Source organism: Solanum tuberosum, unplaced genomic scaffold, assembly GCF_000226075.1.
Source record: "Solanum tuberosum cultivar DM 1-3 516 R44 unplaced genomic scaffold, SolTub_3.0 scf00128, whole genome shotgun sequence".
Taxonomy (NCBI): domain Eukaryota; kingdom Viridiplantae; phylum Streptophyta; class Magnoliopsida; order Solanales; family Solanaceae; genus Solanum; species Solanum tuberosum.
Genome location: NW_006239053.1, coordinates 446,636 through 460,343, shown reverse-complemented (window position 1 = coordinate 460,343; position 13,708 = coordinate 446,636). Strand labels below are relative to the sequence as shown.

Sequence of the window (13,708 nt, the reverse complement as noted above, 5' to 3'; positions counted from 1 at the left end):
GTTATTGGTAGGCTACACCTAATACTGGCAATTGTGGTTTAATTTATCATGCAGTTGAATCCAAAAACGTTGTACTCAAATGACAAGAAATATGCTGTTTAATAATTACTACAATTTGTCCATGCATTATGATTGATGCATGTACACTAGTGGAAATATATATTCCTATCTGTTTTAATTTGTTTGTCCTAGTTAACCTTTTAGTTAGTTTAAAAAGGAATGCATCTTTTTTTCCTCACAACTCCTTCATTCTAACTTTTCACTAGATATGTTTAAGACCACAAGATTAAATGACATTTTGATACATTCAACACTTCTTTAGTTTAAAACCACAAAATTAAAAAAAAAATTAAAAAATTCTTAAACTTTTTTGAACAAATTGAAACGGAAGAAAGTATAATTATCGCCTTATCGGAGTAATTGTTATTCCAAGAGCTATATATGTAGACACGCTAGAAATTAGATAGAGAGGAGTTGGGTAAAAAGTTGAATGTTAGGTATAGTAATGTTTTAATTTGATAGCATGTTCATTCTACGAGTCAAATATATCTACCCTATCACAAAGGAATTTAATAAATACACATATATAAATTAAAAACTTTTATCTCTAAAAAGAAAAATGCATTTCATTTTAATTCAACATAACATGATGCTTTAATTATCTTTTTTTAGTAGAGTATCAATCAGTAACACTGTAGAAGATGCCATTTTAGTAGAAGCAGTACAAATGAAAGTAACAATACCTAACACCTAACATTGTACGTTGCCGTTGACACTAAGTTTAATTAAAAGACGTTAACAAAATTCCAAATACTAAAGTTGAACAACACAACAAAAAACAAATTATTTGAGGTGAACTAATTTTTAGATTAATTAATTATCTACCGAAAGATACGTCGTTCCAAACATGAAGTTACATCTTAATTACCTCAATTAACACTTTTTTCTTTTTAGGAATTGAACCCCCCAAAATTTAAATATTTGTACTTCAAAAATCAAAAGCAATAATCTTGTATGAAAAAAAAGATTAAAAATGACCAGAATAAAGCATCTCTATTTTTCAAAGGCTTGGAGAAATCAAAGTTTATCCTTACTGTCGGCTGCTCATATTTCCTTTTCCTTCTCTAAATTCTTTACTTGAAGATGACTAAATTAAAGTGCATTTGAGATTTAACTTCAAGGAACAAATTATTTCAAGTATAAAGAATAGAAATTACATCATATTCGGGAAGTTTTCCTAATTATAAAAATCTCGGATTTTTCATTGCTCTCATATACATTTCTTGGTTGCTATTACTTAATGGGAGGGATGTATACGAGAGGGGATATAGATATATCTGAGAAGAGAGAGATGTATCTGATCGAGAGGGGATATGGATGTATCAAAGAGGATATTTTTGTAATTTTTTTAAATGATAGAAAGTTTTAGAGATTATGATATTTTAAATTGTGTATTTATGTAATTTTTTATTATTTTAAAAGTAAAAGAAATTGTGTGTATACTGGAATAAGTACAAAGCTATATTAGGATTTATGTATTGAGTAGTTCAACTAACTTAATCTCAAATTACATATTTCACTATTTTAAAGTTTCTCTAACTTTTCCATTTGTATGTATTAATTAATTAGATGAATTCATGATAGACTCATGTGGTATTTAAAAAAGTCTTATTACAAGTATTTTTCGTTTACGGCTTAAGATTTTTGATGTATCTAATTTCATTCGCTCTCCAAACTTTCATCTTTCTATCTCAATATCAGTTCATCAGAGTACTTTCTTCTTTGATATTCTTTCCTTCTGCCCCTAACTCTCTACATCCAATTTTTCATATTTTTAGTTCCATTTTTTATAAGAAAAAAAATGAATATTGCATGCTCTACCTTACATATAAGGAGAAAGGAAATTCCCGTGATTGTCTCCTCCCGTTGAATATTTTATTTTTCTCAATTTTGCTTCTTCTTTTTTTATTTATAAAAAATTAAATATAAAAAATAGAGAGGGAATATTTAAAAAGACCTAATCATGACATAATTAGATTTGAGCTCATGCATTTGCAATTCGAATTGTTGCCTCTTAAAAAATAAGTTGTCCCACTATGAACTTTATCAAACTTTTTGACTTAATTTGTTTGGACTTATTTTCAAAAAATACTAAAAGCTCAGTTGATTAATGAGTCATAATTATGGTTTTACATTGCATGTAGTGCTAATATTAAACTAATTGGGGTTTTGAAATTGCACTTTTTTTAATACAATATATTTTTGTATTACAACTTTTAAAAAATAAATTCATCAAATTAGATCATGAATGCGTCTAATAATAACTTGAAGAAAGCATGAAGGAGTATAGCCTATAGTTTGGAGAGACACAATCATTAGATTTCCATGTAAATTGTCCATGAAACTTCTTCAATCCTAACCTTTCTCCTTCCTAAAAATATTACTACCTAGTTCTTCTTTTTACTCTGATTTAAAATACTTATACTTTTCTTTATGATTTTTTTAATTGATGTATCTAAAACCAACATATCTTTAATGTAAGATCACATTCAAAAAATATACTTTAATTTTATAAACTTCATTACAAAGTCAAAACAATAATAACATACTCAGTATGGTCCCACAAAATCTGATCTGGAAAGAATAGAATGTATGCAAGCTTAACCAGGTAAACAATTATTTTTGTTTATTAGTTTCCCACCTGGTGTTTGATATCCACATTGGAGTCCGACTAAATTTGAATTCGCATCGAAAAAGTGCTCCCTAACATAGGCGATTTTGTTCCCAAAGAGGCTTGAATCCGAAATCTCCGGATTAAAAATGAAGAAATAATTATTATTCTTACCACAATCCTTGTTCGTAAAGAACAAATCAAAACGAGGAGAGTATTAAAATTGAAAAGGAGTAGATAGAGAACATTGTATATCTTGTGGAGGGAAAAGTTAAAAATAATAATTTGGTCCCCAATAGAAGGCTAAACCTTAGAGCCCTGTTCCTTTGTTTTCACCTTTTACCAAAGTGCCCTGGTAGAGTGCTAGTTGTCCGTCGCGCGTGCGGCTCGAGAAATGACTTTCTCTAATGGGCCCTCTCAAAGCCCACAATGCTCTTCGCATTAGGCCCGTTAATTATGGGCTCATCCACCTGGTTCCCCTTTGCTTTTACAACATGCCAGTAAAAGTAATTATGAATGATTAAATTTGAATATAACTAAAATAAATAATAAATATTTTATCCGTTTCAAAAAAATTACTCTAAAATAGATACCACTTTTTTCTTAATCAATTTATTTCATGTGAAAAGACTCTGATTAGACAAAAAAGTGTTTTAATGGACCATACTGTAAAAATTGAAAGGAAGTAAATGCGACAGAGTTTCACGTATAAAGTAAAAAGTAATTTTAGCATTTACTATTTAAATTTTTATTTTTTTTACAAATGTATAATAAATCAATTAAAATGAAAAATACCAAAAAGTAACTCGCTATTGGAGCGTGACACACAAACAGAAGAAAAGTTAAATTATCGTTTACTGCTAAATATTGCCATTTCCAAAAAGGGATATGTAATGCTATTATAATTACATCAACTGCCACTGATTCACTTTCCTTGCTCCCTCCATAAGTAGTCCTCTCTCCCTCCACTACTTCCTCCTCATCTTCATACATTTTTCCAGTTTTTCTTTTTCCTTCTGTTTTTATCTTCTTCTTGTTTTAGTAGAAATGGGGTTTTTGAATGTGGCCTGCTGTGTTGCTTCACTTTTTTCACTAATTTTACTAACGGCTGAAGCTAGAATCCCTGGTGTTTTTACTGCCGGAGCATGGCAGAGTGCTCATGCTACTTTCTATGGCGGAAGCGACGCTTCTGGTACTATGGGTATGTTACCGTTTCCTCTATAATCTTCTACTGTCAATTCACAAACTACCTTTTTTTCTGCACATAATGTACTTGAAATGCTTCATTTCTACTCTGTTTTCGGTCTGTTTTTCTAGATTTTTCGTTCAATGTTCAAAGAAATGTTAGTCAATTTGTAAATCTATGAGTATTTCCTCATTTGCAGCGTATTTTGTGCATGTACATGAAATGCCCCATTTCTACACTATTTTGTTCTTCTTCTCCAGCATTTTGGTTTTATTTTCAGAGAAATGCAAGTCAATTTGTAGATCTAAAAGTAAATGTAACTAAAATTTAGACTAATTTTGAGATTTGTGATGGATTTACAGGTGGAGCATGTGGGTATGGTAACCTATACAGTCAGGGATACGGAGTGAACAATGGAGCACTTAGCACAGCGCTATTCAACAATGGACTGAGTTGTGGAGCGTGTTTTGAGATCAAATGTGACAACTACCCACAATGGTGCCATCCCGGAAGTCCTTCCATCTTCATTACAGCTACTAACTTCTGCCCTCCCAACTTTGCTCTCCCAAACGACAACGGGGGTTGGTGTAACCCTCCTCGCCCTCATTTCGACCTCGCCATGCCTATGTTCCTCCACATCGCCGAGTACCGTGCCGGAATTGTCCCCGTCGTTTACCGCCGGTAAGATTCGTTATCTTTCTCTGTCAGTTACTGTATTTTTTGTGTGCCCATTTCGGTTTGTTTTCTAGTTGGTTCTTTTCTTTATTGCTTTTGTCATTCATTGGGGTAGAAGAAATAATAACCTGTCAAAATGTACCACTCGCATGCTTTTCTTCTTTTACCCTATTTATTACTGTTATTGTACCAAGTACACAGCTGTCACCATTGGGCTATAAAATTAGCGAATATAATTATTTTAATCGATCGATAAATAACAATACCTTTATATTATTACGTTCGGCTAGCCCGTATTTTATGCGTGAATCCTCTCGATAACTAGTATAGTGAAAAGCTCAATAAGAATGTCAAACAGCAACCCCTAGATAGTGAAGCACAGTCTCCTAGTATTATCTCCAGTCCATTATTTTTACAGTAACATTTGGATGACTAAATTGACCTGAGTTTTTCTATTTATTTACGCAGGGTGCCATGCAGGAAGCAAGGTGGAATAAGGTTTACAATTAACGGTTTCCGTTACTTCAACTTGGTTTTGGTAACCAACGTCGCAGGTGCAGGGGATATCGTGAGTCTTAGTATTAAAGGTTCAAAAACTAATTGGATAAGTATGAGCAGGAACTGGGGGCAAAATTGGCAAACAAATTCAGTTTTGTTTGGTCAGTCACTTTCATTTAGGGTTAGAGCTGGTGATAGAAGGAGCTCCACTTCATGGAATATAGCACCTGCACATTGGCAATTTGGTCAAACCTTTATTGGGAAGAATTTCAGAGTTTAATTAGTGAAAGTGAAAAAAAGTAGTAGTAATTTCTTTTTATATGTCTGTTTGACTATGGTGGTTAATGGGTATTTTGGGGGATTGTGAAAGTAGTTAGAAAAAGAAAATGCTTTTTCTGGAATTGGGATTATGGAAAAGTAAAGTCTTTTGGTAATGGGGTTCTTTTTTTATTTTTGGACCTTTTTTCGTTGGGGCCTGGGGGTGAAGGGGAAGGATTGATGAGTTTTGTGGAGAAATTGTAATAGGGATTTGGGAAGGGATGAAGTGTAGATGACAGAAGAGCTGAAGCGGCTGCAAAAACATGTAGCCCGCAGCTTCTATTATGACTATATATTTTAGCATGAAATCTGTTTTACGATGTTTTGATTATTGTATTATTTTGTTGTTGTTACTGTTTTAGTATACTTATTTTGATTTGATGTATTCGAGTTGAATGTCTTTTAGAATCAACCTCTTTATTCTCATAAGGTAAATGTGATTTCACTAGGCTTGTTGTTATCAGTAATTTGTAATAGCTTAATTGAAAATATGTTTCTTGCAAGTGACAATTTTGTTCCAATTTGATTGCGATAAATCCATTTCTGGTAGCTACTATGTCTTAAATAGACAATTTCTGGCATTTAGTTCATTTGTTGAAAAGGAAATTCATGGATGGAAGCTTAGCCATTAGAAGTAGTGGAATGTAAGTGACATCCCAGGATAAATTTGTACTCTTATAAGTGAATTCTACATGATTACACATATTTTCCAACGTAAAATCTTTTTTTAGCCCTTTTAAATCGGTTTATTATATTTTTCAATGTTGAAATTTACATGATAACGCATGTTATGCTATATTACTACATATAGGACTATTGGAAGGAGTAGACTAATTACATTGTTAAACTATAGTTCGCATATTCCAAGTAGTCTTTATGAAGGGACAGCAGAAAGCACAATTTCATGGGAATTTTAGAGGTTATTTCAACTCTAAGGTATAGACACATCCATGAAGCACAAGAAATTATGTATGTCTGGATAATTGAGTAGAGATTTGCACGTTCCACAAGATAATCATATTTACTTGGGGTCATCAAATCTCCAATTAAACTCTTAACACCATATAATAAGATTCTTTATTCAGTCAACAACAACTAGGATCTAAAGAGAGTGGTGTGTAGGTAGCCTTACCCCTACCTTGTGAAAGTAGAGAGATTGTTTCCTATAGACTCTCATCTCAAAAAAAAAAAGAGTATGTATAGCAAACACAATAACGAAGAAGTCACTGTTGAAAACAATGAAGAAAAGAATTGAGATCAATATAACCAATAAAATCATTTACTCGATCTACACAAATACCTAGCCAATAAAAAGAAACAGAGAATCGCAGTATAAATCAGAGAGAAAAAGATGAATCAGGCAATATTCCCTGAAAAACCAATGGAAGAGGATAAAATGGACAGGTTTTGTTGATAAAGAGAATGACAGCAGTGTGCTGTGAAATTACAGAGTATTCCTCTGTAAATCAGCTCTGTACTATCAAATGTATATTTCTAGCTGTTGCCTGTTTGTGCGCTCAAAATTCACACAATACTTGAAGCTGCAATGTATCTAATGACAGAAGAAAGCAGCAGATAAAGAACAAACTGTCTCGTCCGAATTTAGAGTAAAATGAAGGTAAAACTAATGAAGTTTTTGCAGACTCAGAATTCCTAGTAATAGTTGAGCTTGCCTACTAGAATTAATCATGTTGATGACAATCAACTCTCCTACTTATTTCCCCTCAAAGTTCAGTCAAATGCTTTATCTTAATTTCTTCTTATGCGCCTTCCACTGCTTCATTATGTGTGCAACTCCTTCGTTCAATGACGCAGTTCTTTTTTCCTTGTTATTCCACAACTGAGGCACTGGGTACCTGCCACTGGGGTTATGCTCATTCAACTCGTTTAACGCAGTTACCACAGATTGATACACTTGATCACCATATTCGGCCTTTAGTTCCTTCAATTTCTCATCATCTTCATCAATTATTTCCTAAGTAAATAAAAATTGAATGAGTAAAGATTAAAAAACCAAAAAGAATACACGTAATAATAGTTAAAAAGTGTACATACCTCAGCAGTATGACCCTTTTGGATAACCTTATAAGGATGCCAGTTTGGATCCCTCAGGTAATCCTCCCACAACGAACATACCTCCACTGCTTTCTCTGCTGCTTCTCCAGGATTAAATTTTATTTTGGCAGCAGCATGGAATGGCTTCTCATCAAGTTCACCCATTCTCTTGACACAGATAAAAGCACGGCTCTCCCTTAAACCCTGTGTGAAAATAAATCAAAGCACTAATTAACTAGAGTAAAGGGAAAGAACATGAAGATTGCACATAAAATTGCTGTTCATACTGTACTGGTTGGCAGGTTGAGACTGAAATCATCTTTTCAAGTTACAGAAATACTTTTATAAACATTAGAATCATCAAGGCTGATTTGTAGGTCTATAATTCTTTTCCTTTATTCCAGATATAAAGGCAACGTAAATTCAAAAATATACAGCTTGCAGCTACTACTGCAAACGTTTTCAGATGCCAATTTAATGCATGAGCCATATCACAGATATCAGAATCATTTGCACTTCCATGAAGTATTAGCAAGCTTTGGCTGATTATGAATGAGAATCTCCAAGAAACAAACATTACAGAGGAAGAAGTATGATAAATTCGAAAGACCAAAAAAAAAAACAAGTATGATAATCCAAATGACCAAAAAAAAATGTTTATGATCGTGATTCATGAATGTATAAAATTACATTGATTAAAGCAAGGGCATACATGGAAGGGGAAAACAATTCTAGGAGTAAAATAAACTACCAAGTTAGATTTACCATCTCCAGAAGGTTCCTCTGTAATGCATATCTCCAGAATTTTATAGAGAGAGTTTTAAACTTTTAGCAGATACAAACGTGTAAATGACAAGGGATAATGTAGGTGGGCATACTGTTTCAAGCAGTGGAACGGCAGCTAAAAGATTTCATCTAGGCACTGGATCTTGCTAGCAAATATCAATATGTCCTGGAACTATTCTTTTTTCTTCTTTTTAACACTGCTGAGCATTTTATTGATTGTGAAGATGTAGTTCTAGATTGAATCCCAATACAAACTAATTAATGGGCAATTATCATTGAAGCAAATGCGTGAAGAATGAAAAGCGTCTGCTAGACTTCCTAAAAAGGCAGATGTATGGTGTACTCACTCCTTAGTAAATAGAAGGATTCGCTGCTCGTCTGGTGAATAAAAATGCGTGTTACTTTGGTGGACAAGAATAAAGTAACCAAAACCTTTCTAAAGCATATATGTTTACCTCCAATTTTCGTACAGTAAAATCACATTGCTTCATTATAAACAAATATTTATGAGGATGAATTAAAAAGGTGTAAATGCTCACATTGATTAGTTCTTTACGGGCTTCCTGCACCTCATCATTTGTAAGTCTTTCCTTTATAATTAGAGTTTGATTCAGTGTTTCCAAGCTATCAAGTTCTTCTTCACTCTCCTTGATTTCTTCTTGAATTGTCTGCAGTTTCTTCTTAGATTCGAGGTCTCCTTCCTCATTCATGAGTCGCATCACTTCCATTGAACCTCTCAAGCGCTCAATCTGCAACTGTAGTGCTTGCTTCTGATCAAGGTTCGCTTCCAGTTCAATTATTCTTTTATGAAGTTGTTCCTTTACTCTCTGCAAGGTAAAGCTCAAAGTCAATTGCTAAAAGCTATGGAGTATTCTGTTTTCAAAGAGGCTGTCTTAAGCCAAAAGTGCACAGCACACCTTATGATCTTCAGCCAATTGCAGCATTTTCTCATCTGCATTTCTCTGCTCCAAAATTGCCCTTTCATTCTGCAGTTAAAGAATTTCAAAAAGTTATCAAGTTAAGCATCAGAAGACATCTAGGGACCTGGTATTCGAATTAATTCCTGTAACCATGTTATCAGGCAAGCAAAGTGTTAGCAGAAAGGCGGTGATGACCACACTGGATATGCTCGAGTAATTCAAATTCCTTTAAATCAGATAAAATTATGTTAAGTATCTTTAAAAGGAACAACTGCAGTATTTTAGACACCCAAAGAGTATCATCTCTGCTTTCCCTTTTGTTGAAGCATCACCTGCAAAACAAATAAAGTAATTTTCTGTATGCCTCTTTTCTTACCATCTCTTTCTGGAGGTGAAGCTTTCTTTTCTCACTCTCATTCAGTGCTTCACGTTTTCTCAATTCTAGTTCTTGTTGCATCAATTGTTGTTTTTGAGCTTCAAGTTGCATTTTGCTTTTCTCATGCTCACGTATGAAATCATGGAGCTGATTGAATGCTTTATCCCGCATCATCTCCATCTCTGGTAAACAGATCATACGACATTAGAGGAGGAAAACAACAAAAGCATGAGCACAACTTCATGATATGAGTTACAAATTTTGCCAGGTGTATCTTTTAGCATTATGTTAAAAGTGAAGCAATAAGATACAGATATATACTATGTAACTAGTTTACAGCAAAGAGGCACAAGGAAAACACACCGTCATTGTAGTTTTGGGTCATCTCCTCCTTTTGACTCATCACATTATCCATAAAAACTTCTGCTCTGCTTATTTTCTTCTTCATCTCTTCACATTCCTTGTTCTTCATCTCTAACTCGTTGGTCAAGGTGCATAGTAGCCTTGAATCTTTCCTCTTGTTCTCTTCTTGTATTCCAGAAACTGACTTAAGATCTCCATTTTTACGGAGATGAGTACCAATGAAAGACCCAGCGTTGTAATCTTCATCACGTGCAATCCAAGCATACAATTTACTATCTGGACGTCTTACTGAATTCCAATCTCTCTTCCCATGTTTATCTAATTCAAATGCTTTTTCGAATGCTATAGCATTCATGAATCCCGACCAATCCCCTTTAAATTCAACTATGGCATATCCGGTATGACCCTTGTAGTTCCACAAAGGATGAACCTTCAGTGGATTAAACCCTTTCTCAATCCACAGCTTTTTTAGATTTGTTCCACTTTTACCTACATACCTCCCTCCCTTATATTCAACAGGAATATTGGCTACTATCCCCATCCAAGGAAAAACTATTAGATCATCCTTGGCCTTGCTGATACCTGGCTTACTAGATGCTAGGAGAGGTTGGGGTTGCAGACCATCTTTAGTACTTCTGGGAGGAGGTTCGGTTATCACTCTGTTCTCCGCATTTAGTTTTTCCCTTCTCAGGGATTCTTCAGCACCATCAACAGGTCTATCCACTGCTTCAATGGACCTAGCAGCAGATGGATAAAAATTTCCTCCACCTTCAGACTTCTCAGTGATCTGAGATTCGGATACCACTCTGTTCTCCGTATTTAGTTTTTCCCTTCTCAGGGGCTCTTCAGCACCATCAACAGGTCTATCCACTGCTTCAATCGTCCTAGCAGCAGACGGATAAAAATTTCCTCTACCTTCAGACTTCTCAGTGAACTGAGATGGCTCTACTGGATTACTCTTGGCATATTGAGAACCTTTTCCTGATAGCTCAGAACATCTCCTCTGACTTGATTCAGATGTGTTCTTGTCTGCATCTATGTACCTATCCAAGTACTTGAACAATCCCAAATGTCTAGCTTTGTCTCTAAAACTAGCACTTATTGAATCTCTACCAATGCGGGAAGAATGCCGTAGAAGCTCTTGTGAATCATACTCTTTACTTGAATCCTGACAGTATGGACATTTGAAATACTTCCCAGAACGTCTAATTTTGACCTTTTCATCTCTTAAATCTCTGTAGTATTTGTACTTCAGCTCTTCAAACTCTGAATCAGTGCTCCCACTTTTCCCTGATCTTCTATGAGACATCTTCAACCTGTAATAAGATTAAAAGCTAAATACCAGTTTGTGTTTTGTTGATAACCAAACTAAACTAGAGCTAACCAAGAATACTTGCCGAAGGAAATTGAAATGCACCAGAAACAAAAATGTTTATAAGACAATGGCAAATAAGACAGATAAAGTAGAAGACTCAATTTTCATATCTAGCTTGATTTTTCTTCCCTCTAACAAAATGTTATTGCTATTACTTGCCTTGCTGCATTGAGTGATTCAGCAACTCTCAGTCGCTCAGAGTGAAAAGTGGAAGAGCACAGAAAGGAATATGTGGAACAAGAAACTTCCTCACTTTGTGATCCAAGCTTCTTCTTCAGCACAACTTACCCTTGTTAGAGTGGGTTAAAGTCCCAAAATTTATATATGTCCAATCCCCAGTTGCTCGAACAGAACTAATATATATCTTTCCTAAAGGTTCAATAGAACTAGTATATAGCCCACACGAATGTATTATCATCTACACATTATATTCATTGATCTACACGATATATTATGTGTAAAGGTTGGTCTGTCAATCCAGTAACTTTGCCCATTTAGCAGAGATTCAATTTTTCAACCCGTTTATAATCTCTACAAAACGATCCACCCCCAAAAGCTAGAACAGGAAAATGAGAATAGTCGATGGAACAGAATAAATGCTAGAGACTGTCAAAGTAAGCACAAGAAACAATCAAACAGTATTACAATTTGATACCTGAGCAGCAATTTCATTATAAAGTCCGGATTACCTCAAATTTTAGTTTTGGAGATTCAATCCATGAGTAGCAATATAATCATTTCTGTCTAATTGCTCAGTACAAAAAGGCAAACTGAAAAGAACAAAATACTAATTTGTTGCGTCCTGTTTTCACATAGGGTCCAAAGTAATCAAAACATACATCCACCTCGAATCTCGATGAATATAGTATGGCGTTTCTTTGAATTATTTTTCTTCCAATCAAATGCTAATCCAGGATTCAAAGGTAGCAGATACATCATTTACTATACACACACAAAAACACAAAAAAAAAATCTGGAACTACCTCTGTTTTCAATCATATGATATCTGATGATTTTTTCACACTGATCGAGAACCCCCTTTTGTTTGAGTTTTCCCCCATCAAAATAGGAAATATACTATATCCCTTGCTTTATATCAGCAGAAATCAAATCATAAGAAATAGCAGAAGGCTCTATAGAGGGGGCAGAGCCAGGTAGTATCAGCCCCTTCCACAAAAAATTACCATGCTTATACATGATTGAAATTAATTTTTTATTTATATATACAATAGATGTTGAACCCTTTTGACTTCACCATATATTTACTTCTCATATTTGCAAAAAAAAAAAAGCGGCTCCGTGAGTTACTATAGCAAATCATCCATCACCATACCTCAAAACCCAGAACCACACGAAGGGTTACAAAAACCCTAGAATGTTGCGAGAAGAAACACACACTAGTAATAACTATACAAAACTTGTAACAAAAGAACGTACACATATATACATGCTATTTATACGTAAATAGAAACATATAAACTTGATATCGGAGATCATCACATTTTCAAAAGCAAAGAAAAAAAGAAGTTAATGTACCTGAAATCACAAAATCCGAATCTTCAAAACAGGAATCCCTTAAACTTCTTGCAAGTTTTTGAGTTGTACTGAGCAAAAAAAAAACAAAGAAAAACAGATAAAGTAAAGATTCTAGTCTCCAGTTTCACTCAGAAGCCATTTTTACGGTCGATTTGTGAAGCGATTAACAGAGATTTTTGGTCACTGCAGAGGCGTGAAGAAGGAAAATGCAGAGGAAAAGCCATTTTCTCATACTTTCTGTTTTGAGAAAACTGAAATGTACAGAATATTTGGCATATTATATGTGTACAAGTTTCTGTATAGTACTCCCTCCCTTTTTATATAAATTCAATTTTTTATTAATCATCCAAAATACTCCTAATAAATAAATTTCCTAAAAATTCAAAAAATATATATATATCCCTCCTCTTCATACTAGTTGACTAGATTTGACATGACATATTCTTTAGGAAAGTTAATTAATTAAAAATATGTATTAGAGTAATAATTTAGTCTGATTAATAATAGGCATAATACACAAAACATGATCCTTAATTTGGCGTCAGCTGACAACTATGACATTTGACTTTGAATGTGTACAAGTAGACACTTGAACTTGTATAAAATTGAACAAATAGACACATTCGTCCTACATGACACCCTATATGACAATTTTGTGTCTACATGGCGTCCTACGTGTATTATGTCATGTAGGACACGTATGTCTACTTGTTCAATTTTATACAAGTTTAAGTGTTACTTGTGCACACCTAAAATTGGATGACATAATTGTTCTCTAAAGCCAAGTTAAGGGTCATGTTTGTGTTATGCCTTTTTGTTTAATCATCCAAAATAATAAATATTTTTTAAAAAAATTCAAAAATATATTATTCCCTCCTCTTCATATTACTTGACTGGATTGACATGACATATCCTTTAGGAAAGTTATTAATTGAAAATATATTTTGGA

The 13,708-nt window shown here is 34.0% G+C and overlaps 2 protein-coding genes across 2 annotated transcripts; one reads left to right on the top strand and one right to left on the bottom strand.

The window, feature by feature from the left end:
• The first annotated feature begins 3,646 nt into the window (after positions 1-3,646).
• LOC102577442 (expansin-A6) lies at positions 3,647-5,858 on the top strand. Its single transcript, XM_006350712.2, has 3 exons — positions 3,647-3,872; positions 4,220-4,538; positions 5,001-5,858. Exons 1-3 carry the CDS (start codon positions 3,719-3,721, stop codon positions 5,308-5,310), a joined length of 783 nt encoding a protein of 260 aa, XP_006350774.1. The 5' UTR covers positions 3,647-3,718; the 3' UTR covers positions 5,311-5,858.
• Positions 5,859-6,771: 913 nt separating this feature from the next.
• LOC102596562 (factor of DNA methylation 4) lies at positions 6,772-12,981 on the bottom strand. Its single transcript, XM_006350711.2, has 7 exons — positions 12,760-12,981; positions 9,849-11,164; positions 9,486-9,667; positions 9,107-9,175; positions 8,729-9,016; positions 7,404-7,607; positions 6,772-7,323 (listed from the first exon to the last, which is right to left on the bottom strand). Exons 2-7 carry the CDS (start codon positions 11,155-11,157, stop codon positions 7,093-7,095), a joined length of 2,283 nt encoding a protein of 760 aa, XP_006350773.1. The 5' UTR covers positions 11,158-11,164; positions 12,760-12,981; the 3' UTR covers positions 6,772-7,092.
• Positions 12,982-13,708: the final 727 nt, after the last annotated feature.

Bases quoted from the DNA above. Each gene is read 5' to 3' on its own strand.
- LOC102577442 (XM_006350712.2), top strand. From the start codon at position 3,719: ATGGGGTTTTTGAATGTGGCCTGCTGTGTTGCTTCACTTTTTTCACTA. The intron at 3,873-4,219 runs GTATGTTACCGT...ATGGATTTACAG, and splicing joins CGACGCTTCTGGTACTATGG to GTGGAGCATGTGGGTATGGT. The intron at 4,539-5,000 runs GTAAGATTCGTT...TTATTTACGCAG, and splicing joins GTCCCCGTCGTTTACCGCCG to GGTGCCATGCAGGAAGCAAG.
- LOC102596562 (XM_006350711.2), bottom strand. From the start codon at position 11,157: ATGTCTCATAGAAGATCAGGGAAAAGTGGGAGCACTGATTCAGAGTTT. The intron at 9,176-9,485 runs GTAAGAAAAGAG...CTTTAACTGCAG, and splicing joins TTCACCTCCAGAAAGAGATG to AATGAAAGGGCAATTTTGGA. The intron at 7,608-8,728 runs GTGAGCATTTAC...ATTTTCACACAG, and splicing joins CCCGTAAAGAACTAATCAAT to GGTTTAAGGGAGAGCCGTGC.